The 27,132-nt window shown below is 53.1% G+C and overlaps 1 protein-coding gene across 2 annotated transcripts in view; it reads left to right on the top strand.

Moving 5' to 3' along the window:
• The first annotated feature begins 501 nt into the window (after positions 1 to 501).
• CRHR1 (corticotropin releasing hormone receptor 1) overlaps positions 502 to 27,132 on the top strand; it is a 42,576-nt gene continuing 15,945 nt past the window's right edge. Inside the window, exons 1-3 of one of the 2 annotated variants that reach the window (XM_057501590.1) lie at positions 502 to 827; positions 19,203 to 19,290; positions 25,145 to 25,264. In XM_057501590.1, the coding sequence (XP_057357573.1) occupies positions 795 to 827; positions 19,203 to 19,290; positions 25,145 to 25,264 (241 nt within the window). In that variant the 5' untranslated portion in view covers positions 502 to 794. The remainder of the gene's footprint in view (positions 828 to 19,202; positions 19,291 to 25,144; positions 25,265 to 27,132) is intronic. The other variant, XM_036899901.2, reaches the window with a different exon arrangement.

Here is a 27,132-nt window from a genome sequence, read left to right as displayed (position 1 = left end):
CTCTGGGGGTTGGTCCCAATGTCCAGGCCTTGCTGAAGTCGGGGCGGCGGGGACCTTCCGGCCAGTTGCAGGGCGGGAACTGCCCAAAAGCAGTTCCCAGCTTCACCAGGTTTGCGTGGCGGCTCTTCTCAGTCGGGGCTGCCCCTATTCCCCAGCCTCCAATAGCCCCGCTCTCACAGAGTCTCCGGAGCCCCCCAAGTCTCCCCATATTCCCTTGGACTCCCCAGGCCCGGACCTCAAGCCGGCGGAAAGAGGGATGCTGCCTCCCTCCCCGCCGCTTCCCCCCTCCCCATCCCGGCTTCTCCCCGGGCTGCGGCGGCCGCCACCGCCGCCAGTGCGCCCCGCGGACTGCCGCAAACCCGGGCGCAGCGAAAGGGGGTCAGCGCGGCGAGGGCGCGGGTAGCCGGCCCTGGGAAAGGGGTGGGGATTGAGGAGGCGGGGCGGGGTGGGGCAGAGGGGCGAGGCACGGGGGAGGACAGAAGGGGAGGGGAGCCGAGGCGAGGAGCGCGCGGGCCGACGGGGAGGCGGCGGGGCCGAGGCGGGCGAGCGGCGGCTGCGGGCCGGGCTGAGTCAAGAAGCGGCAGCCGGACTTCCCCGAGGAGGGGAGCGCGGGAGCCAGCGGGGCCGCGCCGGGCTGGGGGCCGGGAACCGCGGTGGCGGACACCTCCGTGCGCGCAGGGACAGAGGAGCCCCGCCGCCCACCCTGCGCCGCGCGAGCGCGCCACCGCCGGCCAGCCCCCCTAGGATGTCCGAGGGACCCAGACGCCCAGGACGGTGACCGAGCGAGCTCGAGAATGGGACAGCGCCCGCAGCCGCGGCTCGTCAAGGTAAGCGCAAGCCGGTCCGCCTTCGGGCGCGGGCGCCCCCAGCCCCCGCAGGCGCGGGCGCGAGTGGGCTGTGGATGTGCTGGGGTCACTAGGTAGACTGTGCACAGGTCCGGGGGGGCCGGGGCTTGAGGGGCAGTCCAGCTCCCTCTCCCTGGACCTTTGGAGCCGGCGTAGAGTGGGTGGGGGGAGAACTCGGGTGAAAAAAGCAATCGTTGTGGCGAAGCTGCCGGGATGTTGGCGGAGGAGGGGGTCCGCCCACCCGCCTAACCAGCTCTGTGTGGAGAATCGCTTTAGGCGTTGGGAGTCAAAATTTGGTTCTACCTCGCGCCCCTCCCATGCAGACCCCGACCCTGGGATAGGAGGTCTAGAGATGGGTCCCCCCAGTCCCAGCACGCTCCCATCAGCTGTCCCACCCCGCACGCCCCCGCCCGGTTCTTGGGAGCTCCTTCCTGCCCCTGCCGCTCCGTGGAAAGCTGCGAGTCCAGGGAGATAAATGTCCCCGCGCCTCGGAGCCCTTGATCAATATCGCAATCTCCCGGGAGGAGACTGTGCATCCGGCGGTGGTTACCGTTCCTGTGTCGCGGCCGGGCCGCCGGCGGGAGCACAACGCCGGCTCTTTGAGCCTTTGCACACGCGGGTCCCCGGCTGCGCGGGCGGCTGCGCCTGCTCGCTCCCGCCCGGGGTCTGGCAAAGCTATTCCGGCGCCCGGAGTTTGGGAAACTCGCCAGACCGCACGTCCAGCGTCTGCCGGCTGAAGTTCGGGGCGGTAGGGCTGCCCTCGCTTCGTGTACGCCTGGGAGGGACTGGAGAGTTGACAGCCTGGCCCGCGGTGGGCCACAGCAGCCACTTGCCAGTGCTGAGCGCTTCCCGAAGCGGTTCGTCTCGCTGGGTGTTGGCTCGCCAACCGCAGCCGGAGGGAGTGGTGGGTGGGCCTCGGCTCCGGCGCGTGGATCCTCCGCCTGAGGTTCCGGACTCTGCTGGGTCTGTGTGGACGACCTGAGCTACGAACACCAGCTTGACTGGGTTCAATGCGTATAAAAGCGATTACATTCAAAAGAATTGAATGGACTTGAGGAGGGGTGCGGATTGACTGCATTTCATTTTTCCATCAGTTTTTAAACCAACTGTACGGATCCCAGCTCACAAAGTGGTTTTGAGTTAAACCACCAAGACTAAAATGCAATTGGTGCGGGTTCATCAGTCGAGACGGTACCGGTTACTGAGGCGTTCTCCATTCTCGCCCTCCCTCTCCAAAATATTTATATGTTGATTTTTAAAAAATGACTGAGGATTGGTTGGATTGAACCCATATCCCCATCTCGTTCATTATTGAGGACTGGCGGTGGACCCAGAGATTACTTTCTGGGTGATCAGGGGTAGTTGGGAGAGGGGAGAAAAACATCCAGAGAGTCTGAATAGATGGCATTGAATGGTTATTTTCCAGAATGCTTGTGTGTACCAAACCTTGGTCTAAATTCACAAATCCAGCCAAATTCAGCCTTTTGAATGGATTCAAAGGATTGAACTGTAGGTTTTTGTTTTGTTATTTAAGCTTACATGGTAATAGGTCAATGTTCTTTCTCCAGCCTTTTTCTTAGAATCGTGTGCAAATCTCTACTTAGAATAATCACGTTTTCCTATAAGTAAAAAAAAAAAAAATCCTGTTGTTGGGAGTGTGTGTTTCTACTAGATGGTGAAGTGTATGCCCCTTGTCTGGCTTAATAAACTTAGTAGGTGTTCAATAAATATTGAATGAATGAGAGGCAGTGAATGAATGGGCAGCTAATGCTGGTTTCAAATAATACTGACATCTTTCTCTTACTTATGTAGCCTGTGCACCTTGCTGGATATTGTTCTACCTGCTTTGCAAATGTTAAGTCATTTTGTCCTCCTAACAGCCCTAAGAAATAGGAATTATGCCTGAGGCATGGAGGGGCTAAGTAACTTATTCAAGTTCACACAGTGGAGGAGCCAGATTTCAAACCCAGGCATTATGGCTTTAAGGTTTCATTCTGTTAGCTTTTACCAGAATATATTCTAAATCACTTAAATCTCATACTAGACTTCTGCCAGATGAGAGTTTGGGTAGTTTTGTCAGTATGAAAGTATGGATCTAGATGAGTTAATCCAAAATTCAGCCCTGTCCCCAACCAGTCAGCCAGGGTTGGGAAAGAATCCACGCTGGGTTGCTTACTGTGGGCCTAGCACTGTCCTGGTACTGAGAACAGGAGTGCAGAGGGAGAGTGGGCATGTGAGTGTGCATGAGAGGGTGGTGGTGTGTGAATGAGGGAGAGGTGATGTGTGTGTGTGAGTGCATGGATGCAAAGGAGGAGATAAGTGAAGTATTGTCTCTGCCCCCAGGGAAGGGGGGGCAGCTCCTCACAGAGAGACCTGTGTGTGGATCAAAACAGTGGTCTCCGTTGAGTATGAGGGTGCAGAAATCAAGGCCAGGCCGGGGTACAGTGAGTTCTGAAGAAGGAACTGGTTTAATCTCTGTTGCTCTTATCATAAAGCTAGATTTAGCATCATGACACAAAATTTGGAAACCACTGGGGAAAAAACCTCACCCTCCTAACACAACCACTAACTATTACCACTCTTTAAATAGTCCCTGCAGGCCCTTTTCCAAGTGCAGGTTTGGGCACAGCTGGGCCATTGGGCACACCTGCTCACTTACTGTGTCACAAGAGCCCCAGTCTGTCCTGTGTTATTTCCCAGCCTCCAGAGAGAGATCATCAACCTCTGCGTATTCCCTGTGAGTGGGTGTTCTCTGCCATCCCTCTTATCAGTGCACATTTGGACCATTTTCCAAATTGTTTCTTGACAAACAATATGGAGCTGGGTTTTTGAGAAGTGCATTGGCAGGAGGGATAATGAGAGCAAAAAAGTGAGTCTAGGGTGGGGCCATGGCTGCCATGGGGCATGGGGACAACTGACCTGGCCACAGACCAGGAGCACAGCAGGAGAGTGGGACTGAAAGCCAGCTCAAGCTGTTCAGATTCAACGTGACCAGCTTCAGGAGAGGCAGGACTTGGGCCAGTCCGGTTTTCAAGGAGGGTATAGATTCCTGGAAAAGCAGGACGCTGACAAAGGGCCAGTGAGGATGAGCTCAAGAGGAAAATCCATTTCTCACCTTCTCCACCCTTTGGCATCTCAGAGACCTTCAGCAATCAGTGGGGTTCGGTCGCACAGAGGAGTTTGGGGGGGGGTCCAAGGTGCCCCTTGGCAGCACTCCAAGTCCCCACAGTGCTTGCCAAGCCTATAGGCCTGAGCCCCAGCCACGGTGTGACCTAGAAGGAAGGGATTAGGCACAGGACGGATCATTTCAGCAGCTATTGGGGTGGAAAGACCATCAGCCTGGAAGTTGGCAAACCTGATTTCTGTCCCCAATATGCCTTTGATCAGCTGTGCAACTTCAGCTGGGTCACCTTCCCTCACTCAGCCACAGTTTCTCTGTCTATAAACAGAGGTATTGGACTGGATTCCATGTTACCTTTCACATCTCTGTGAAAGATCCATTTCCAAACACTCCTAAGGGCAATGACCATGACACAGGTAGGGCGGGGTACAGTAGGTTGAAGTCCCAGCTGCAGGGCCTTGAACTTGGTGTTTGGACCCAAGTACCCTTCTGAGCTCCGTGTCCCCTGTGAAATGGCAGCGGTTCTTAACTAATGAGGGTGAGGTAAGAATGAAACGAATACACAGAAGTGCCTGGAACTGGACCTAATAATCTACTGCATGTAGTAGGCATTTCACAAATGTTTGTTAATTGGATGGATGGTGTTACTTAGTTCAGTATTGTATAATCAGAGCGGACCCACTGCTGTTCCCATGAGATGCCAGTGTCATGTCAAAGCAGAGAAGGCTGAGAAATGCCAAAACCACCCTGGCAGAAAAGACTGGAACTGCCCCTTAAGCCCACTATGTTTAAAAAAAAAAAAGGAAAGAAAGAAAGAAAGCACTGAACAGCTGATGCAGCACCCTAGTGGTTTGGAGAATCTGCTTAGGGTGGAGACTGGGCTGGTGAAACTCCAGCCCCTTGCTGTGTCTGGGGGAGAGCAGGTTGGTAACAGGTGGCCTGGGGACTTTCTTGTTTCCTCCTGTGAGGAGAGGGGTTGGGATGAGTTCTCCCAGCTCTGGCTCTCTCTAACTGCTCATGGTATCAACAAAAGAAAGAGTGAGCCCATTTTGGAGCTAACACCAAGTCGAGATTTTAGCTGGATGAGTTTGTTAATTACAAATGACTACTGTCTACTTAGATTCTCAGGGGGATCCTGTCATCAGAGTCCCTTGGAAGCAGCAACTGTAAGTCATTATGAAATGACTTTGGACTTGTCTGTCTCAGCCAGCCATCTCTCACTTCATCCAATGTGGCAGTCAGCATCCCTGTGCGAATGAGAACATGAGGTGAAACAGATGTGGGCTTGAATCCTGACTCTGCTATGAAGCCTCAGGCAAGTGAGGTTATCACTCTGAACCTCAGTTTCCTCATCTGTAAAAAGGGGGAAAATAGTGCCTACTTTATGGGATAATCATAATGACTTCATGAGATGTCAGATTTGAAATTAAGCACAAATTGCAGTGTCTGGCATATGTTAAGTACTTAATAAATATTAGCTATAGTAGTCACTCACTGAATTTTGTCAATCCAAGGAAGATCATCAAAGGAGAAGTGGGGAGGAGATGGGAAGTGGAGGAAGGACCTCTTGGAAATGTAGAATCTCCTCTTGCCCAGGGTCCTTTTCACAGTCCATGGGAAGAAGGGTTAGGTCACCTGCCATTGGCTTGTTCAAAGGTCAGAGGACAGAGGTGCCTGCAATTGGCTCTCTGAACATCTCTGACATGTGAAAACATTTGATAATAAAAGTAGAGGCATGTAGGGAGGATAATACAAAATGATTAACTCACTGATGGGAACAATTATTTTGAAAACAACTAGCTGGATTCTATTAAACAACAAGTTATTAACTACGCCTGTTCAGTATAAATGGTGTCTGCTTCAACAACATTGAGAAGGAAGGAAGGGGGGAAGAGAGGGAGGAAGGTTTGGGGAATGTGGAAATATACTGCCTTTGCTATAAAATGAGCATTTGAGATGCAGTTCTGGGTCCCCTTTACACAGAACTGCATGTTCAAATGCTTTAGCCAAACATGTTCTTTACCAACTGTCCACCCAGCAGCCATGAAACTGGTTCAGGGACAAATGAAGATGTTTGTGGGGGCTCTTTCTGCCCTATAAACACACATAATTTCATGATCCCACCCCTGGGTCTGTTGGGCCCCAGGGAGCAGCCCCAACAAGGTGCTTAGAGGTGGGGCTTGTGGTGTGTGTACCTGTCCCCACCCCCTCCGCCTGTCAGTCTATTCCCAGCCTCCAGCCAATTTGGCTGTGAGACAGGATGCCTAGGTCAGAGCCCAGAACAGAAACTGGCCCGACTGGTCCAGCTGCTTCCGTGGCTGAAGAACCAGGGAGGTGGGGTTTGTTCTACACAATTTCGGGTCCACCTGCCCGTGAGTTTTAAGAGCTAGTGGGGCTATCCTGCGGCACAGTAGGAGACTTAGTTGAACGTTTAAGTGCTGGGAGGTTGGGGCCTTTGGGACGATGTATCACTCAGTATCCTTTGCAGATACATGGAGCCCAAGACTTGGAAGGCAGCTTGCCCACAGTGATGGGCTAGGGTGAGAGATGTCTGTGGCATTTCCGTTTATAGCAGGGATTTTTCCCCCGTTGGTCCATGTTTCCTCAGCCTCCTTGGAAGGGTATGTGAAGGGCTTGGTGGTTTCCAGAGGTCCCAGCCGATCCTGGAGCAGCCCTGCCGCTGTGGAGTCAAAGCTGGGTAGGGAGAGGTAGGGCGGTCCAGGGCTGAGGGCTGGGCTGCATGGGCTGGAGAAGGTCCAGGAGGGCCTGGCTACCTGGGAAGGGGTTGAGGGAAAGCCCTGGGCTGTCTAAGGTGCATCCTGACAGGTCCAGGCCCCCTGCACTGGGGGCCCCAATCCCACTGTCAGAAGCAAAGGCCCAGCAAACCCATGAGCCTGCTCAGGGTGTACAATTTATGATTATATATGAAGTAGGCATGCAGACAGACAGACAAGCAGTAAAAGACAGCAAGAGAAACTAAAGGTGATGCACAGATGGGAAGCATTGGCTGAAGTTGGCCTGAGGCAGAGAGCTCAGGACAGAAAGGCCTGGAGGGGAGAGGAGCGAGGCTGGCAGGGAGACCAGGAGAGGTGGCAGCCGGAAGAAGACATGCGCTTCATCTTTTCTTGTCTTGCTCCGTACTTTCTCCCTAGCACCCAAGAACATGTGCGCCCGGTTCGGAGGCCAGAGGTAGCATTTCCTCTCTCCATTTCTTAGAAGAATCACCACCCTGTCCCAAACCCACCGCCTGGAGCCTTGCTCCTCTGTCAGGAGAGCCCCGGAGAGCAGGGAGGGACGCTCTGAGGCCCGCCATGGAGCTCTCCCCATCCCACACCCTCCCAGTGCCCCGGGGCTGGCTCCCCGCGGAGTTCAGAAGGAACAGAGCCTGTTGCCTTTGTGGTCCTAGCTGGCCTCCCACATGCAGTCTCTTTCCTACACATACCTACACTCTCACACACGCTGGGACCCCAGGGAATGAACCACTTTTGCAGCATTCATAATAGTTTACACCCCCACCTCTTACCCCTCAGATGCTACTATACTGTTACCATGAACTCATCTCTGAGCACTAACTGGCAGGCAGGTGTGCGGCACCCACCAGCTCCAGGCCGGGGCTGGAGGACTGACTCCCAGAGGAGCAGCTGGGCACCCAGGGCCATGGGGCCGGCAGTGGGAGTGGATGGCAGGTTGAACAACCTCCCCTGGCCACATACACCTGGCTGGGAGGCCAAGAGGCTGGTCCCACTCTAGAGGTGAAGGAACAGAAGTCCCGCTCACCTGTCGGTCCTCACCTCTGGCCCTCCCTCTCAGTCACCCTGCTGTCCTTCCTACCAACCCCCTCCCACACAGAGTACTCATTTCCAACACCGCTCTGCCTTTGGCCATGCTGTTGCTGCTTCTGAGACTTCTGCCTCACAATGTCTCTGCACCAGTCCTGTCTGACATGACCACCAGTCTTCCTGAACATCCTAATCTCCTCCTCCAGGAAGCCCTCCAGTTTAAGTCCATCTCTTACCTGTGGTTGCTTTCTCTGCATCTCCTCCCCCTCACAGGAGTCTCTAGCTCATGGTGGGCTCTCAAACACCAGAAGGCCCTTCAGCTCTTTGGTGGGTCTGCCCACAGGAGGCTCAAAACACTTATTAGCCAGACCCCATATGGACTTCTGACCACTCTCATCTAACTCGAGCCCTTGTTCCCACCACAGATTCTGAGCTTTGCCTGGGCCAGGAGGATTCCCTTAAAAATACAAGACTCCTCAGCCCCAAGTCCAGTACTCCAAGCATGGTAGGCACACAATAGATGCTGAATTCATCAGACTGGCACATGGTCCTCTTGTGCATGATAACAGTGTAGCCCGTGCCCGGAAAATTGGACAACATCTGAATTGGTCTAGACACTTTTCAACAAGGTAAGTTTGTTGACAGCAGGTGAAGATGCACAACAAGGACAATTCACATCAACATAACAAATGCTTGATTGCACTAACAAATGGTGCTGGCAGCAGTCCCCACCGCCCCTTGAGTAGCACTGGTCTGAAGCCCTCCTTTGGGGCCAGAATTCGTGACCCAGAATCCCTGGTTCACTTTTCTCACGGGTCTGGCTGCTGGCTCTGCACCCGTGTGCCTCCCGCTATCGGTACTCAGGGGTGTAGTGGCTCTTTCTGGCAGCAAAGCTGGGCTGCTGAAGCAGAAAGAACTCTGGCCAGGAGGGAGGAAACCGCCCTTGCCCCTTGGCAGGTCTGGGTAGGTCCCTTCCCTCTGATTCTCATTCGTCAGCCTGCACCTTGTCCCTGAGGTTGGGGAAGACTCATGACAGTCAGTGGCCACGAGCGCTGGTTAAACCAGGGAAGCCCATTCTCTGTGGTGGGCTCCAGACAAAACTCACAGAATTCAGCCCACCTTGCTTTTAACTCTTGTCCCTGGGCTTTCCCAAGACAAGGGAGCTCAGCTGCTCCAGTGCTCCATGACATGGCTCGGCCTCCCGCCCCCAGGGTGCTAGCCAGGGGACAGCCCGCTCCAGAGCCTAGGCTGGGTGGGCCCCGCTCACTGGCCCTGGCCATGCCTGCCTGCCCCATGCTTCCCGAGGTTGGCCACATTGTCAGGCAGGTACCTTCCTGCTTTGCCCTTTCATCTCCCTGGAGTAGCTGACAGGGGAATGCTGGGACAGCATGGAGGGAAAAGACCTCCCATCTGCCCAACTGTCCAGGAACAGTCATTCATTCCTGCCAGTCACCTGCCTTCAGACTGAGGCCAGGAGGTGGGTGAGGGACTGAACCAATGTCCCACAGGGCGTTTGCTAGACAGACAGTTCCAGGGCCTATTCCTGTCTTGCAGGCCTGTGTCTCTTGTTCTCCCATTCTTTCCAGGGTTCACTTCCGCCTCACCATCTTCCTTCCCCTTCCCGACTTGTGTAATTTGCCAACAGGTGAGTCTTCTCAGAGCTAGGAAGGCACTGAAAAACCCTACAGCCGGGTTTCCCAATCTCAGCAGTCCTGACCATTGGGGCCAGTGGTTCTTTGCTGTGGGGGCTGTTGTGGGTAAAATTGTATTATTTCCAAGATCTCTCACTTGGCTTTAGTGCATCTGCATATCAACAGGCATTCCTCAGGGGTGGAGAAGTAGTTCATCTCCATATCAGTGGGTAATTACCTGGGCCACCAAGGTCAGGGGGAGGTCTTGCTTGCTTCTGCAGGAGAGAGAAACAGTTCTGGACTGCAGTTTGTAAGCAATAAGCGGATTTTAAACTTTATTTCTCTCTTTGACTGATTTCGGTTTTAGAGGTATTTTGCCCTGGGATTTCCTCTTCCTGGAGTTACAGCCGTCCTGCAAATCTGAGGATGTTGAGCCCCGTCCTGGCCTTTAGCCACTAAATGCCAGTAGCACTGCTCCAATTACAGCAACCAAAAATGTCTCCAAATGTAGTTACCTGTCCCCGAGGGAACGATACTGCCCCATTGAGAACCACTGGCCTAGTTCAGCTACCCTCAATCTGGGGACCCTTCAGGATCACCTGGAGAGCACTAAAAAACAGAGGGACTCCTGAGCTTCCCCTTGGGCATACTGAAGCTGAAAGTCTGAGGTAAAGCATGAGACACAGAATTTTCTATCTCTCAGATGCCAAGCAGTCTCTGGAAACTTGTGATTCCATCTAAATCACTTCTTTTACAGGCAGAGAAACAGACAGAGTCATTGCCTATCTTACAGACAATTGTATGGCTATTAGTAATGTCCTTAAATCTCCCTGTTCAGTGGGGTTTGGTGGTCCAGTGGTCCCTTTAAACCAACCCCCATGGCTTTGGAAAGCAGTTGCTTCTCCAGGAAAAATAGCCTCAAAACCTTTAGCTGTTTTCTAATAGAACCTAATTTTCAGCCATCAGATGATTTCCTTCCGCCTTCCTGGCCCTCTGCAAGTGCCCTTTAAAATGCAGTTTCTTGAAGGACGTCCCTTTTCTGCTGACATGAAATACCCCTCACGTCCCATGCGTCAGGGAGCAGGCTAAGCTGATAGTGCCACCTGCATAGTTGGGGACTTCGTGCCTGTCCTGGCACCTCGGCTCTGTCTCCCAGAATAGCAGATGCTTCTCCCACCCTCCTCAGGAATAGTTTCCCAGTGTCTGGGAGCTTCTCACACGGCTTATGGAACCAGGGGCAGGGGCCTGGATCAGAGCCCCTGCAGGGCTCCACTTCTTTGCAAGAACGAAACTCAACCCTTCTTGATGGAAGTGTCTACTCCATCTAGTTCCCACTGCCAGCTTTTGGGGAGCCAGACTGCAGCCCAGACCTAGAGGCCAAGAGGCATAGGAGACCTGTACCTCCTCTTGGACCATCCATGCTGGGGTGGGGGGAGGAAGGGAGGCAGGATAGGCGGGGAAATAGGTTGTCCTGCCCAGGGGCACAGTCTCAGGGTTGGAACACGGCTCCCAGGGCAGGCCCTCCAGTTACTGTGGTGAGCAACCTTGAGCACGTTCCCACCTCTGTGTGTGTCCATTTGTCATCCATACAGTGGAAAGAGAGAAAGGTTCCAACCTCTTGGTGTTGAGAAAAGCATATGAGAAAAATCCCCAAGTCTGTACTGCGTAAACCAGCTGGAACTTAGAGAAAGGAGGAAAGAAGAGAGGGAGGGAGGAAAGAAGTATGAAAGACAGGAAGAAAGAGGAAATGGAGGCTAGGGAAGACAGGGAGAGGTGAGGAGATGAAGGAAGCATTAGTGGGTGAATCCGAGGGCAAATCCCACCCAAAGGGGACAGAGTAAGTGCGTAAGAGGCAGGGAAGGGCAGGAGGCCAGCAGTGCTCCAGGGCGCTGCCCACCCCCCCCTTCCCCATGCCCAGCAAATCTGCCTCCTGGCCAGTGATGCACGCTCCACTTGGCAGCGTCGCTGGGAGCAGAGTGGTGGGGGCCGGTGGGTGTGCGTGCCCCGGGCAGGCAGGGCCCCGTCAGTGAGCGCTTCTGGGAGGAAGGCCAAGTCAGGAAGGAAGCAGCCCGCACACGGTTGAGTAACAGGGATCGCCACCGTTTCTTCACTGCTACCCGTGTGTTCAGCTCCGAACTGTCATAAATGCACCATATCGTTGAATCTTTCCAGGAACTTTAGGGTGTAAATATTTTAAACCTGTTAGCCCCATTTACAGGTAGGGGAACTGAGGCTCAAAGAAGTTCAGTCATCCAAGGTCACACCTGTAGGAAGGGGCACATAAAAGATTCCACCATGGATCTCTCTGGCCCCAAAGTTAGAGGACTGGATTTCTACTCTCCTTAAGTCCTGGATGCAGAGCATATTCTAGCCTGGAAAGGAATGCAAGGAACACACTGTCCTCACTTTACAGAAGAGGAAACTGAGGCAGGGAGAGGGTAGGGGAGTGACTTGTCCATGACCAAACAAGTTATCAGTCAGAAAAAGGATCTCAGCCCTGCACTTCCTACCCCAAAGGTCTTCTGCTTTCAGCACATCCTTCTGGAGTCTGAGGTGGGGATCAATGCAGGAAGTGAAGACCCAGAGTAAGACAATGGTCCTCGTGGACAGGAGAAAAAGAGATGCAGGAAGATGGGGAATAGAAAGGGAGCCTGTCAAGTGTCCTGGTGGGAGTCGTTATGGGACCCCTTGGTCAAAGAGGCAGACAGTGAAAACTCATCTATCTGTTCATTCGCTTGGTCAGTCATTTGTTCATTCAACAAACATGTATTGGAACCTAGTCTGTGCCAGGCCCCACTGAGCTTACAGAAGTAGCCAAACACAGACACTGTCCTCAGGGAACTTACAACACAACTGGAAAGTATATCTGGGACCTTTGCAGGAGGGTGGGTGCTTCCAGAACTGGGGCCTCATAGTCCTCACTGCCCCCGGAGTGGCTGAAGCAGGTGGCCGACCCACTGCTTTTAGCTCTGCTGTACAGCCCCAGTAAGGGAACAGAGGAGTGAAGGAGCAGGGAGAGGGGGCTGGGCACACCCTCAGCCCGGGGGCCAGGGAAACGGTGTAGAGGTGGAGAACACGCAGGCTTACCCTGCTCTCTGACTGTAGGCAGATTTCCCTTCACACTTTTTCCCACTCTGCACCACAGCAATTTAAGTTAATTAAATACAACAATAAATTATTTCTCATCTGCCTAGAATGATCTTTCACTGCTCACCCACTTTTGGGGAACACAGAGGTTCTTTCCCTTGAGGTGAGGACAGGTTGTGGCTGTCAAAGGAAAAGGCTGCTGGGGGCGGACCTGGGGGTGGGCAGGATGGAGAGAGGAGGCTGCTCAGTGGGCAGACGCCCTGGGCACTCAAGAGGGCTGAGCAAGGGCACCTGGCATCTCTGTCCTTTGTCCCAAATCCCATTTTACCCTGGCTGGTCTTCAGAGCACCTTTGTGTGGATCAGAAAAAGGCCCCGCTGAGGGTCCCAGCTCTGCTGGGGCTCAGCCTGCAATCCTACCCCCCAGTGACGCCTCCATTTGGCATCTCTGTGCAGGGCAGAAACTGCACAATTGCACATGGGCCTCCCCTCTCCCTGCATTTTCAGTCTGCAACTACAGCTATATCCCTTGTAGGGGCAGGCAGGTTTCAGGAGAGTTGATCGTGCATGATTTGTTTCTGTAGACTAGATCATAGTTTTTAAATGCAACAGGGGAACCAGCTTTTTTAAGAATTCTTGATTTATGACCCCTCTTCTTTTTCATATTTAGATTTTCTTCTCTCGGCTATACTTAAAAAAACAGGCTACATCTTGCCAACCACGTATCTGATAAGGGGTTAATATCCAAAATACATAAGGAACTTATACAACTTGATAGCAAAATAAATAATCCAATTTAAAAGTGGACAAAGACCTAAATAGGCATTTTTTCCAAAGAAGATACTCAGATGGCCTACAGGTACATGAAAAAGTGCTGAATGTCACGAATCATCAGGGAGAGGCAAATCAAAACCACAATGAGATAACACCTGGTAGATGTTAAATGGCTGTTATCAAAATGACAAGAGACAACAAGTGTTGGCCAGGATGTGGAGAAGAGGGAACCCTCGTGTGCTGTTGGTGGGAATGTAAATTGGTGCAGCCCCTATAAGCCAGCAATTACACTTCTGGATATTTATCCAAAGGAAATGAAATAACTCTCTCAAAGAGATATCTACATTCCCCATGTTCATTGCAGCGTTACTTAGGATAGCCAAGCCATGGAAACAACCTGTGCCCATCAGTGGATGAATGGGTAAAGACAACACTGTGTGTGTGTGTGCATACACATATAAAAGAACATTAGCCATAAAAAAGAAGGAAATCCTGCCACTAGTGACGTGGATGAATGAATGTTGAGGGCATTATGCTAAGTGAAATACATCACAAAGACCAATTCTGTGTCATCTCATTGATATGTAGAATCCAAAAAATAATTGAACTCATAGAAAGAGAACTGTCTGGTGGTTGCCAGGGGCAGGGGGGTGGGAAGGGCAAGGGGAGCAGAAGGTACAAGCTTCCAGTTAAAGTTGAGTAAGTTCTGGGATATCATGTACAGCATGGTGACTACAGTGAATAATACTGTGTTGTATATATGAAAGTTGCTAAAAGCGTAGATCCAAAGGTTCTCACCACAAAAATAAATTGTAACTGTGGGGTGATGGGTGTGTTAACTAACTATATTGTGATCATTTCACAGCATATACGTATATCAAATCATTATGTGTACAACTTAAACTCACTTTGTTTTATGTCAGTTGTATCTCAATGAAGTTGGAAAAAAACCCAGGCTACACCTGAGCACAGTGCAGAGCAAAGCAGGGTCAGAACGCTCAGATACTGGGGTTATGGAGTTAGGGGCACGAGGCTTGGACGCAGACCCCTGGACCAGGAGCAGGCCTGCCTTCCTTGGCCATCAGGTGGCAGTGTTTGCTGGGGTCGGGGGCTTGCCTCTGCGGGTCACCAAGGAAGGCTGGGATCTTGGCTGCACTGGGGAGTCTCTTTGGGCCCCAAGTCAGAGTCCACAGCAGTCTTTAAGGCCAGGGAAGGCAATAAAGCCCTGTTTTATCCCCAGTGTCCTGAAGTGCCTCTGTGGAGCAGGTACCTCTCGGCCCCCGCATCTCTCTGGGCCTCAGTTTCCCCACCTTCAGGTGATAAAGTTGCCAGGCTATGATAGCCTGCTGCTCAGGAACCCACTTGGCATACCAGGCCTACTGGATCCATTCCATTCCAGCTCAGTGTCTGAGCCCCTCCACGGGCTGCCTGTCCTCTCCCCAAAGCTCAGGACCCTGCCCTTACCTGGAAGCCCTCTCTCTCCTTCTCACAGTCCACGTCCACTCTGCCATCAAACACCTCCCCCAGGAAGCAAGGGGCTGGGTGAGGTCACTAAATCTGGTGGTTTAAAAAAACAAAACAACTTTCCTTTTAAGCTGAAAAGCCCCTTTCCAAGGAAAAGCTTACAGAAAAGGCAGAACGGCCTGACTGAGACAGGGGGAGCCCCTAGAGCTGCAGCCCCTCCGTCCACGCCTGGCTGGAACCCCTGCAGGAAGCCTGCTCTAGGTAAGCCCTCTGGGTAACTGAAGAAGACCCTGAGGCCCAGGGGACCAAGTCATGGTAACAACCAGATGGACGCTTGCAGGGGACTTGAACTTTCAGAAAGCATCTCTCTACCTGCTCTCCCCAAGGAAAACATCCCTGTGGCGCAAGTAAGAAAGATCCCATTGCCCAGAGGGCCCAGGGGACTCACCCGAAGCCGCAGTCAGTGGCAGGGCTGGGCTGTGAGCTCAGCAGCAGGAGGCGGCGGCTTGCTGCAGGATCCCTCTCAAATGCTGCAGCTGTGGCTCTGCCGGAGTGCCAGCTTGGCCCCTGACCCCTACAGAAGGTCATCCAGGGGCCCCTGGGGGATCGCCCAAGCTGAGCATCAGATGTAGTTGGGGAGGGGAGGGAAGGCAGTTCCCTTCTCCCGGCTCCTCACAACTTTGGGGAGGTGGGGCAGCCCCTTGGGGCCCCGGGGCCACCCTTTTCTCCCTCAAGTGGCCCTTCAGGGCCCTCCCTCAAATTAATCACCAACCATCCCATCAAAGGAAAGTGCACTTTGTGCCTAAAAGGCTGATCGGAGCTTCAGCAACATAGTTATTTACGGTCTCTAATAAGCATTTTCTGAGTGTGATTAACCTTTACGCCAAAGTCACACTGGGAATTGGGATGGCAGCTTCAATTCCAGCCACGCTCTGAGCAGGCCTGGGGGTGGGGGCTCGGGCAGCAGCTGTCAGGCTCCAGCCCTCCCACCCAGCTCTGTGGGCACCAGCACCCTTGTGCCTCCTCTGCCCATCCCTTCTCCCCATGTCTTGTCCTGACCTTGGCCTGGCCAGGCCAGAAAGCGCCATCGTCTGTCCTCCATCCATTTGAAAGAGCTGGATCACCTGCTTCCCCAACCCTAGTCCCTAAGCCATGCTAAAAATGGTTCTGTGACCTTGTGCACCTCGACTGAAAACTCTGCCCCATCTGCTTTTCCAGCGCAGTGCCCCTTCACGTCAGGGACCCCCTGGTTCCTTGGACAGTCATTTTATGTGACGCTATCATCGAGCTGTGTCACTCCTTGGCTTTCTCAGATTTAACATGCAAGGTCTGGCTCTTCGGCACGTGGAGAGACTGGAGCTGAGGCACAGATTTATTTAGGCCTTGGGGCTGTTGGGCTGGCAGACAGAAGCGAGGCGATCCCTAGGAGTGAGCCTAGCACTCCGCCAGCTTCAGAGGTTCAGTGCTATTTTGGATTTGCCCACCAGCTGTTGGAAAATGGTAAACCTCACAAAGTCCTGAGAACCTGGTTCAAAAATGGTTCTGAGAAGACAGCCAGCTCTAGGGCTAATGATGGAGGGGAATGGTCCAAGAAAGTGGCAGTCCTTCAGCCAAAACCTTTTGATTTGCTTTAAGAGAGGATGGTATGCCCGATTTGGGGGAAGCCCTCTGATGCGACCCCTTCACCACTTGTTCCAGCCATATTTTGTCGCGGGGTCTAGACTTGGATGAGAAGGGGAGGAACACAACATTCTGCACTCAGTGACGGGATTTCACACCATCCACCTTACGTGTTGGTGGACCCCAGATTAAGAACTCTCAGCTTTAGAAAGAAACAAACAACTTTGCCAAAACTTCTGGGGTCTTTTCCTACTGTGCAATAATTGCCTCTTGATGGAGATGGAAAACTAGTGAACATTGAAGAGGAAATTAACATGTGATGGCAGAAAATACACAGAAAAAATCCAACTTTTCATGGAAATGTGATTCAAGAATAAGCCAGAAGCCTTTACAAACACTTCTGCAGAGCAGGAGGTGGCACAGACCCAGACTCTGTCAGAGCGGACCTGTCCTGAGAGGAGCAGTGGGTTCGGGAATTTGAAGGAGCCTTTTTCTTTGTTTATGTGAAACCAGCCTTTTATTGGTAGAAAATGACCTTGTGAACCATCACATCTGAGGAGATGTGAGGGTCAGGGTTATAGACAGCCACCTAAGGGCAGACTGGGTAGCCCTTTGCTCTGTGGCATTTGGTCTGGTTTCATGGTGAATCCAGATTTGCTCTGCTCCTCTGTGAACCCCAGCGTATTAATATTAAAGGCTAAGATCTCTTGGCCTGTGTATTTGCTATCTAATTAGGACCCTGGGGCCTAAATGCTTGTACTGAGGTGGTTTTGTGCATTCAGAACTAGTCTGAGGTTTCCATTTGCAACATCAGGACCGCCAGCATCCAGCGCGTGTGCAGAGGGGACATGGGACACTTATGGGGTGACTGCGTTGCTTTGGTTTGGAAGGTTGGGGAAGATGCGGCCAAGGGGAAAGGCTCGGGACCCCGCTCTTGAGGACTGCAGAGTTGCCCGGGTGAAGGAGTGGGTCAGGGTGAGGAGGGGGCAAAGAACCGCAAGGGTAGAGCTGCTCAGACGCCAGCAGGATCCGTGGGCTGGGGAACTGGTGAGTGATGCAACATAAATAGAACATGGCTTGCGGTCAAGGGGGATCTGAAAGACCAAAGCAGGAAGAATGAAGTATAAAGCACGGCTTCAGTATTAGAAGGATGATCGTGGAATGTTGGGTAGTGGGGCTGATATTTGCAAATATGGTTTTTCCAGTGTTTTAACTTTGCCTGTGGCTGGGCTGAGTCTGGGAGCCCACTCCTACTGTGTGTGTTTCTGTGTGTGTGTGTGTGTGTGTGTGTGTGTGTGTGTGTGTGATGGGAGGTGGCAGGGGTGGGACAACAAGCTGGGGCTGGGATTTCTAGAAGAGTCCTTGGGCCATCCCTGCTGAGCGGCCCCTCTCCGGACAGCGCACAGTTGGGTTCCTGCTAACTGCTGAGCAGAGCAGGGCAGGCTTGTCAGTGAGGACACGGCTCTCTGCTTAGCTAGCAAGAGCCGCTGGCTCGCCTGGTGGCTTTCCTATGCTCTCTGCTTCTGCGTTTTCGTTTGGAAAATGAGGGTAAAGATATTTCTCCATCTCTGTGGGGATACTGAAGTTTAATTACTTATTAATAAAGTGTTGGAAGTTCCTTGGGGCCAGAGAGATGAATGGGTTTGTTCTAATAACTCCGGTGTCCCAGGAGCGAGTTAGCTGCCCCCAGTGCCAACCCTCCACCTGCTTCTTATCCTGTTCAAATCAAATTCCAGGGGAAACAACTGCCTCCCCTCCAACCATGACTAAATGAAGATCACCAAGTTCAAATCAGCCCACATGACACACTGCACCCTATTGTGGACCTCAAACACTATGTAATTCAGTATGTATTCAGCAAATTTGAGTGCAGTGAACAAAATCCCCACCCTCATGGAGCATGTATGCTACTTACAAAGGACTTCTATGCATACTGCATTGCGTAAGACTGGGAGTGAGGTCTAGGATCTGTCTTTACAGGTGAGGAAACTGAGGCACAGAGAGGTCACTTAACATGCCCATGGCAGCACAGTGAAACTGGTGCTGGGTGCCAGGTCTCTTTTGACTCTAAATCTGTAGGGAGGGTGGTAACCTCAAGGGAGGAGACACAGTGGTGGTGAGGGGGTACTAGTTGAAGAAGGGCAGCCCTCCAGGTGTGGGGCCCATGGCACTCTCCTCCCAAGGAGACTGAAATTCTGGGATCAGAGTGACATGGAACCCCTGGGAGGGTAAGGGGCAAAGGTTCTCCCCGGAATAAGGCAGCCATCTTTCCAGACACATTTATTCCTTCTGTGTCTGGGCCTCAGTTTCCGTATCTGTAAACAGAGGCAGCCACACCAGCCCCAGGAAGAATTTAAGTGCCATTGCAGATGTAAAGGGCTTGGTAAACAGTAAGGCACAGTTTGTGGTGAACAGTAATTAGCTGGGTGGAACTGAAGTCCTGGGCCAGGAAGCGGCTCATTAAACAGGAGGAAGCAGGCAGCTCACAGGTGCTCAGGGGGCAGGTGGGACGGGGTGTGCGTGTGCGTGTGCGTGTGTGTGTGTGTGTGTGTGTGCGCACGCTGGGACACAGTGGGGCCATCCTTGGGATCCCTCAGGGATGGAGGCAGCTTCCTCAGGCAGCGCTTGGTGGAGGCCCCCAGCTGTTCAGGAGAAAACTCACCTCTGTCCCAGGAACCTGGTTCCTGCTGTTAGCAGCCTCCCTTCCAGGCCCCTCTAAGAGCAAGGCAACTCCATGCAGAGAGGACTTGGGGGAGGAGGGCAAGCAGGCTGGGGGGCAGAAGGTGTTTGAGAAGAGACATGTAAGGAAGGAAGCAGGAAGCTTGAGGCCAGACTGGCTCAGGGCACAGTCTAACAGCATGCCCTCTCTCCCTGTGCCCACAGGCCCTTCTCCTCTTGGGGCTGAGCTCCATCTCCGCCTCCCTCCAGGACCAGCACTGTGAGAGCCTGTCCCTGGCCAGCAACATCTCTGGTGAGTACCCCCAGCCCTGTCCTGCAAGATTCCAGGTCACCACAGCCCCACACCGCCAAGGTCCCCCAGGGTCTGCACACAGAACCATGGCCTCTAGCAGGAATGGCAGAGAGATTTCCTCTCCAGGGCTCCAGGCAATTTATCGTATCTCCATGGAACGCTGTGTTGAAGAGGATCCTGAAGTCAAGTGTAAGTGTGGTGGGAAAAAGAGCTGCAATTAGGTGACAGCATCTGCTACAGGCACAGGAGGGGCATGTGGCAAGTGCACCAAGTAGTTATCTTCCCTGCTTTGGGGTGGGCCTCAGGGGAAGTCACCCCGATCCTTGTTCCTGTGAGAATCAACAGAGTAGAGCACTGGACTGTGACTCGGGCATCAGTCAGGAAGAAAGGCTGCTGTTCGTTGCTGCTAAGAGTGCCGGAGCTAATACGGTCGGTCGGGTGCTAACTCTGTGCCAGGCCCTGTTGGAAGTCTTTGAGATACAGTAAGCAGTTTTTCACAGTGACATTGTAAGTTGGGGGTTGTTACCCTCATTTTATGCACAAGGAAACTGAGGCAGAGCAAAGCACTTGTAAGAAGTGCTGGAGCCGGGGTTCGAGCCCAGGCAGCCCGGTTTCCAGATTGTTCTCTAACACCATGCTCTACACCTCCTCAGTAGAAAATATGTGTAACTGCAAATATCACTAATACTTGTATAACTTTACCATTTACAAAGTTCTTTTGTATAATTATTTCATGCTCATAAGAATTTAAGAGCCAACATTTGGGCAGATGAGGAAACTGAGACATGGGAGGGTTATAGAGGAGAGTTGGGTCTCTGGCGTCCAAGGCCATGCCGTTTCTGACTTGAAGTGTGCTGGCTGACCCCTCACTCTGGCCCCTTTAACCAGGGTCCTGGGGGTGGTGCTCCCAGCAAAGGTGGGGAGGTTCCCCTGCGCCTGAGGGTCTGCGGGAAGCTTGCTGTCCTTTGGTAACTCGTTTTGCTCTTCGGGTCTCTTCCTGATTCAATCCAGCTCATTAATTGAGCACCCACTGTGCACTGGGAAAACAGAAGGGCCTGAGGTCTGGTCCGAGAGTGAAGTCCATAAGCATACGTACTACGAGGGAGAGCACAAGGCATGTGCAGGAGCCATTCGTTTCTGACCCTGGGCCTGTGGGAAGCGGACGCTTCCACAGCTCAGAGCAGCTGCCACCTGGCCTGCTGGTCCACCTCTAGGGAGAGCTGGGGGTGGTGGGGGGCAGCAGAGCAGTGAGCACTGGACTTAGAGGCTGACTGGGTGCCCGTGCTCACAGTGCTGCTCAGTCTGGTCCTATTTGCCCTAGGGGCCCCCCACCAGGACCTATGGGGTGAACATGCCCTTGACGCCCTTGATCCTCACGTTACCCAAACTGTAAAATTGGCGGGGTGGGGGCAGCGGATGATACCTGCCTCAAGGACCTGTTGTGATTAAACACACTAGGTTTTATGGCAGTGTCTCTCAAACTACAATGTGCTGCACCACTGCTGAGTATTCTGTATTATTGTTGCAACATCAGAAGGCTCTTTAAAGTGCTTACCAAATAGCTTGAATGAGGGAAGGGCACTTGCCATGAATTGCTCACTACAGTGGAGCTGGCAGGGAGGTTAGGTCAGGGTGGCATGAATCCAGGGAGGCTTCATGAAGGAGGAAGTTTCAAGGTGAGTCTCTGAGAAGAGCCAATACGCTGAGCCAAGGATAGAGTTGACCGAGGATTAGCAGGTGAGTTTGGTGGAAGGACAGGGGAGGGGTGAGAAGGGAAGAGCAGCAAGCCTGGAGAGGTACTGGAGCCCAGAGCATCTGGCTGCAAAGTGGGCTAAGCTGGGCCATGGTGAACAGGAAAGCTCTTGGGCCAGACTCTTGAGTTCCAGTGGGTGGAGCTGGGAAGGAAGAGAGCCGCTCAGAGGCTGAGCCTGAGATGAAAGGCCCCGCCTGCAGCCCCCATGCCCTGGGGCCAGGCCAGTCTCCATTAACTTGCCTGCTGGGCTCTGGAGCCGTGACATCTCTGAGCCCACGCAGGTGTCACCTGTCCTTGGAGGCAGCAGGCCGTGACGAATGTTGTTCGGTCCCCGATGTATGTACTCTGTGCTCCTACCCCCAGCCCAGCCCAGCTTGGCTGGCTTGATGGCCCACAATCCATCACCTTCCACAACAGCCTGATAACGGGCCATTTGTCTTCCAACACTGAGACCTACCCAAGCGATGGGCACTGGTAGAGACAGATGGTGAGGGCGGGATGGAGGGACGGGGACAGATGGATGGGCGTCTGGCTGGGGCAGCTAACACTGAGCTGGGGCCTTTGGGGGGGCCTCTCATATGCCGGGAGCAGGGAAGGGTGGGTCCCCAGGGCCAAGCCTCCATCCACAGACTTGGCAACTCATAAAATCATGGCATGAATATGACAATGCCAGAAAGTAATAGAATTATTGACTAATGACATCAGAGGCAAATGGAATTAAAATATTGACAGGGACCCAGGGTCATAGTCCCCATCCCTTATATTAAGGTCGTGAATGATAACAACAATTAATGATAGCTAATATTTATTTAGTACCTACTATGTATTAGACACCATTCTAAGTGCTTTAATCTCATTTAGTCATCACAACATTGTCAAAGTATTGTTATCCTCATTTTATAGAAAAGGAACCTAAGCCTCAGAGAGGTTAAGTAACTTGCCCAAGCGTACACAGTTACTAAGCAGTGGCCCCAAGATGAACTAGATAGGCCTAATTCTGGACTTTTCCACCACTAAGTATGTGGTTGCTTAGACAGCCAAGATGCCCAAGGCCCCTGGCTGGCACGCTGGCCTTTATTCAGGAAGGAGGGAGAATTTCGTCTCCTGACCCCTTTCATTTGGCTTCTCATCTTTGTTCCCGCAGCCTCTCCCTCCCTTACTTCCTGTCTTGCACACAGACTTTCATTCCCTCCAGGATTTTCTGGGCTCTCAATGTAAAGGTCATGTCTGCTGCAGTGTTGCCCCTCACCCCTCCATGCTGCCTCCTGTGAGCTGTGCGGGCAGGAGGGATGGAGGGAGAGAGGCTGGGTGACAGTCCTGGGGAAGCAGAGAGCCTGGGGTGCATGGATGGGTGCAACCAAATGCCGTGGGCAGGTGTCAGAGCCAGTATGCAAAACCCACTTCTGCCTCTTAATGTCTATGTGGCTTTGGATAAGCAGTTTGACTGCTCGGGCCTCAGTTTCCTTATCTGTAAAATGTGGGAAGAATTAGCACCTAACAGGTGGTGTGAGACCCCATACTAGATGCTATAGAACCCTAATCAGTCCCACAGACCAGGGCAAAGAGTGCTGCCCTGCCCACACTCCCACCGCCCCGCATCCCAGCCCACTGTGGCCGGGGCGGGGCTCTGAGCGTTGGCTGGCACGTGGTCTAGAGGTCAGGAGGGCCATCTGTCAGCAGCGGGTCCCTGCCTTGGCTCTGGTCCTGGCTGTGGCAGGTTCCCAGTCCAGGTGCCCTTTGTCCTTGGCAGAAGGGGCTCTGGGGAACTGTCCAGGGCAGGAGAGAGGAGGAAGGGGGGCAGTGGTACACCAACTGAGAGCATGCGAGGCATATTCCAGGTGTGCCACACAGGATGTTCTTCATTCAGTTGACATTCACCATTCAGTCTTCCTGGTGCCTAGCTCAGGAGATACTAGGAATGCATGAGTGAGTGAGTGAATGAATGAACAGTCTACTGGGGGAGTTACCATGGGGTCATTAAATCAGACGTATGTAAAGCACCTGATGTGTGCCTGGCACACAGTCAGCCCTCCATAAATGCTGCTCCCTTCCTGATACCTCCTTGACTTTCCCCTCTCCCTTTAATGGCATGAAATGTGAACTAGAAAGAACACTCAATTTAGAGTCACAAATACCTGGCCAGAGTCTTGGTTCTTATAGTCATTGACTCATGACCTTGGGCAAGTCACTTAACTTCCCAAGACCTCAGTTTCCTCATCTGTAAAAGGGGAATAATGACATTACAGGGTGGATGAGGATCAATGAAATACATGAAGAAAGGCCTTGAAAACGTAGAGCATAGTCCGTATGTTATCCCTCCCTCCCTCCCCAGGATCGCACGCCTCTGGCGTCCCCCCAGGTCTGGACTCGGCACTGTCGGCATGACCCATGACAGACTGAACTCGCAACTTGCTTCCCTCACTCATCTGCTCCACCACTGCTCTGCTCCGTGATGCCATTCACAGAGGCTCTACTGTGGCACAGTGCCGGGGCTTGGCCTACCCCAGCCACCTGGCCTGCCGTCTCCTGGTGCCCATTAGCCCCAATCTAGGTTCTCTTTCAATTAAAGCACTTGGCCTCGAGGCTTCTGCCCCTTGAGCCCTGATTTGCATGAACACCCTAAGAATGCTTTGATTAGAAAGAAAACCAGCCTTTGGTACGAGCGCTGCTCGACACTGCCCTGCATCCAGCAGGGAAAGGGTGCCAGTCTAACCCTGAGAGACTGGGGGACAGGCTAATCTGGGGAGGAGTTGGCAGCGGGCTTGGCAAGCGCTGGTGTCCAGCCCTGAAGAGGCGGTGCCCCTTGGGTTCATGGCTCTCCCTGACTGGCCTGTGCATTCTCGTGCCAGTCCCAAGAACTAACCTCCCCGCGTCGTGATGGGCACACTAGGTCTCTACAGGACTGGTGTGCCAGCCTCCTGCAGGATAAGAGCATCCAAAGGCAGAGAGAAAAGGGACGACCAGAGGGCACCAGGACTGTCCTCAGCCCGGCCCCTGCCCTCTGGCGGCCAGAGCCTCCCTGCCCTCCGGAAGGGCCCCTGGGCCCTGAACTCTCCTCCAACACCCCCCACCCCCCCCACACACACATACACTCACACTCCACTCCAAAGAGCTCTTTAATTAAGGACAAATATTTGGAAGGGACTTTTGATATTCTCTTTCTGGTTCAGCTGTTTACATCCTTTCTTGAGTCACAGGCCCCTTTGGGAATCTAATGAAAGCCATGTTCACTCTCCCAAATTAGAAGGCATGTATAGACCAAGTCTTTCATTTAATCTCAGTCTCTATGAACTCTTAAAGTTTCCAGTAGACTGAGATTAAGAATTTCTGATCAGATCCAACCTCTTCATTTTATTATAGATAAAAACACTACCATGCAGAGAGAGCAAGAAACTGGCCTATAGTCACACAGCAAATTAGGAGTAGTGCCCAGTCTGAAGCTAGGGTTCCAGACTACTGGTTCAGTTCTTTCCTGCTCCCCCAGATGGTGTCCCCCTCCCTTTTCTCCCCATGCTCCACTTCTCCATCAGTCCTCTCCCAGGGTCCAGCACAGACCAGATGATAAACAGTGTATGTTTAGTGAATCTGGTTATCAGGCTAGCTGGAAGCTGGACCGACTTCATTTAGCTGGTTGCTCACTGCAGGACCAGAGCAGATGTGGTTTGGTTCCAGGGATGTGTGAGGGGGCTGGGTCTGAGGTTAGCTGAGTCTGTTCCAGACTGTTCCAAGCTGTGAAGTCTCAGAGGGCCAGTCTACACCAAGTGAGGGGCCAAAAGAAGTGCCCTCAGGCTATAAAGCAGAGGGTCTGAAGCATGTCCAGCCTTTCTCTAAATGCCAACCAGGACCTCGGCTTTACCACTACCCCCGCCCAGTCATCTCTGCTCCTCCTGTGCTCTGGAACTCATGCTGACTCCCTACTGCCTTAGCAGCAAGTTCAGATTCCTTCCCCTGGTGTCTTCTCTGAGTAGGACAAGCTCATCTCTGCTGTGTTACTCCTCCTGTCCTGTACCCCATTGGTGTGTGAGTGTGGCCCAGTGGAGGGGTGGGGAGGGCACTAGAGTGGGGATATTGCTCTGCCTTACCAGCTATCTCTGCTTCCAGGACTGCAGTGCAATGCATCCGTGGACCTCATTGGCACCTGCTGGCCCCAGAGCCCTGCAGGGCAGCTGGTGGTTCGACCCTGCCCTGCCTATTTCTACGGTGTCCGCTACAACACTACAAGTAAGGGGGCTTACAAAGGGCAAACCATCCATTGAGAGGTGGGACAAGGTGGGGAGAGCTTGGGACTTGCTGGAAATGGGGAAGTAATAATGATAATGGCAGTAATAACACTAATAATACCTCTTGTGGGTATGGGTACAAACCCCCTTTTCCCAAAGTCCAGCTCTATGTTCCGCTGGGCACTCCATGCTCATGGCTGCTGATACTCAACAATACCCTTGGAAGACACTATGTATGTAGCTATGTGGTGCTCATTATATAATTAAGGCGCCCAAGGCTCAGAGGGATCTTGTCCAAGGTCACCAGCTTGTAAGAGGCAAAGCTAGAACTGCATCCACGCTGTCTGACACTTCCTGTAGTTGACAAACTGGGTAGGTCAGCACAAGCCTACCACAGCCTGTGAATTAGGACAGGAATCAACAGAATAGCCCCAACTTTGTGGATGAGAACCCCGAGCTCAGAGAGGTTAGGACGTGTTTCCAGAGGCCTCCAGCTAGGAGGCAGAGACTCAGAGTTTTAGATCCATAGGCAGGGGGCTTAGCCTTGCATGGAGGCCCACAGGTGGGGAGGGAGGTGTGGGAGGACGGACCCAGGGTCTGTTCAGATACCAGATCCCCATGTAAACACCCCCCTCCCCTGAGGCCCTGGGCCCCCGCTCCCAGGCTTTGCAGCTCACTGCTACACCACCTGCCACCCTTGGAATTAATTTGCTCTCTCCTGTCAAAGACTCACGGCCCCTGATTATCAGAACAACAGCTGCAGGCCAGGGGCCCTGGCCTATCTAAAGGGAGGTGGGGAGTCCCTGCGTGGGCCCCTGGGGTCTGGTGGGACTGAGCTCAAGCCCCAGGAGGGTACTGAGGGCGACCATAGACAGCAGGTGGTTCACTCAAAGACTCGCTGGGTGACCTCTAGCACACTTTCCCCTTCCTGTGGCCCTTTGGCCCCTGGTCTGAGGATGGAGAGGGCTGGATGGCATGGCTTCTGAGACTTTGTTCAGTCCAGAACTCCCAAGTTCCTTCTCCTGCCCCTCCCTCTTTGCCAGCTGGGTGAGTGGGTTAGGGGTTGGGAGCTGCTGCCAAGGAGGGGTGGGAAGGCCCTAAGGAGGCATTGAGACAGGGCAGGAGGCTGGAACAGCCAGAGCACACAGCTTCCTGCGTCGGCAGCCACATCCTGGACCCTGAGAGGAGACGAGAGGCTCGGAGTGTGTGGGGCGGGGCTGCAGGCAGGAAGCAGAGGACCTGAGAGGAGGGCACAGTCTGCCAGCCTCTGAGTTAGGAGGGCCCATTTCACAGGTAGAAATGGAGGCAGAGAGGCCGATGACTCCCAAGGTCATGAAGCTCACAGTGCTGTGATCCCAGTCTCCCGGGGTTCCAGGAAGGAGACAGCATTAGGGCTGGCACGTGGAGGCAGAGTGGGCTGGGGGGCAGGCCCTCTCTTAGGACAGCACCGGGTCCTCCAAAGCAATTCTCATGTCTGACCTTCCCTGCATCCCAGTGCCATGGCCCCTGTCCAAGTTACCCAATCTCTACTCCCAGTTTCTCATCTCACCCCATCACTCCCCTGCTTGTAGTCAGACCTTCATGGCTGCTCATTGCCTTCATGGTCAAGTCCATGCTCCTGAGGGGGGCTGCCAGGCTCTCGGTGGCTACTGCCCTGCCTACTCTGTGGCCAGCCCCGGCCACCCACCATGAGCTCCCTCCACTCACCCCCAAGGGTGACTTGACATGCCCCAAATAAACATTTTAGTGCCTGGGCTCATGCTACTCGATTTGCCAGCCCTGCCTTAAATGGAAGCCAGGAGTCCTGGGATCTAGCTCCGGCTCCTTCTGTAATTGGTTAAGGAACTGCCCAGGGCCTCGGTTCCTCCC

Source organism: Manis pentadactyla, chromosome 4 (genome assembly GCF_030020395.1).
Source record: "Manis pentadactyla isolate mManPen7 chromosome 4, mManPen7.hap1, whole genome shotgun sequence".
In the NCBI taxonomy this organism is placed as follows: domain Eukaryota; kingdom Metazoa; phylum Chordata; class Mammalia; order Pholidota; family Manidae; genus Manis; species Manis pentadactyla.
This window is presented reverse-complemented; position numbering and strand designations above follow the sequence as displayed.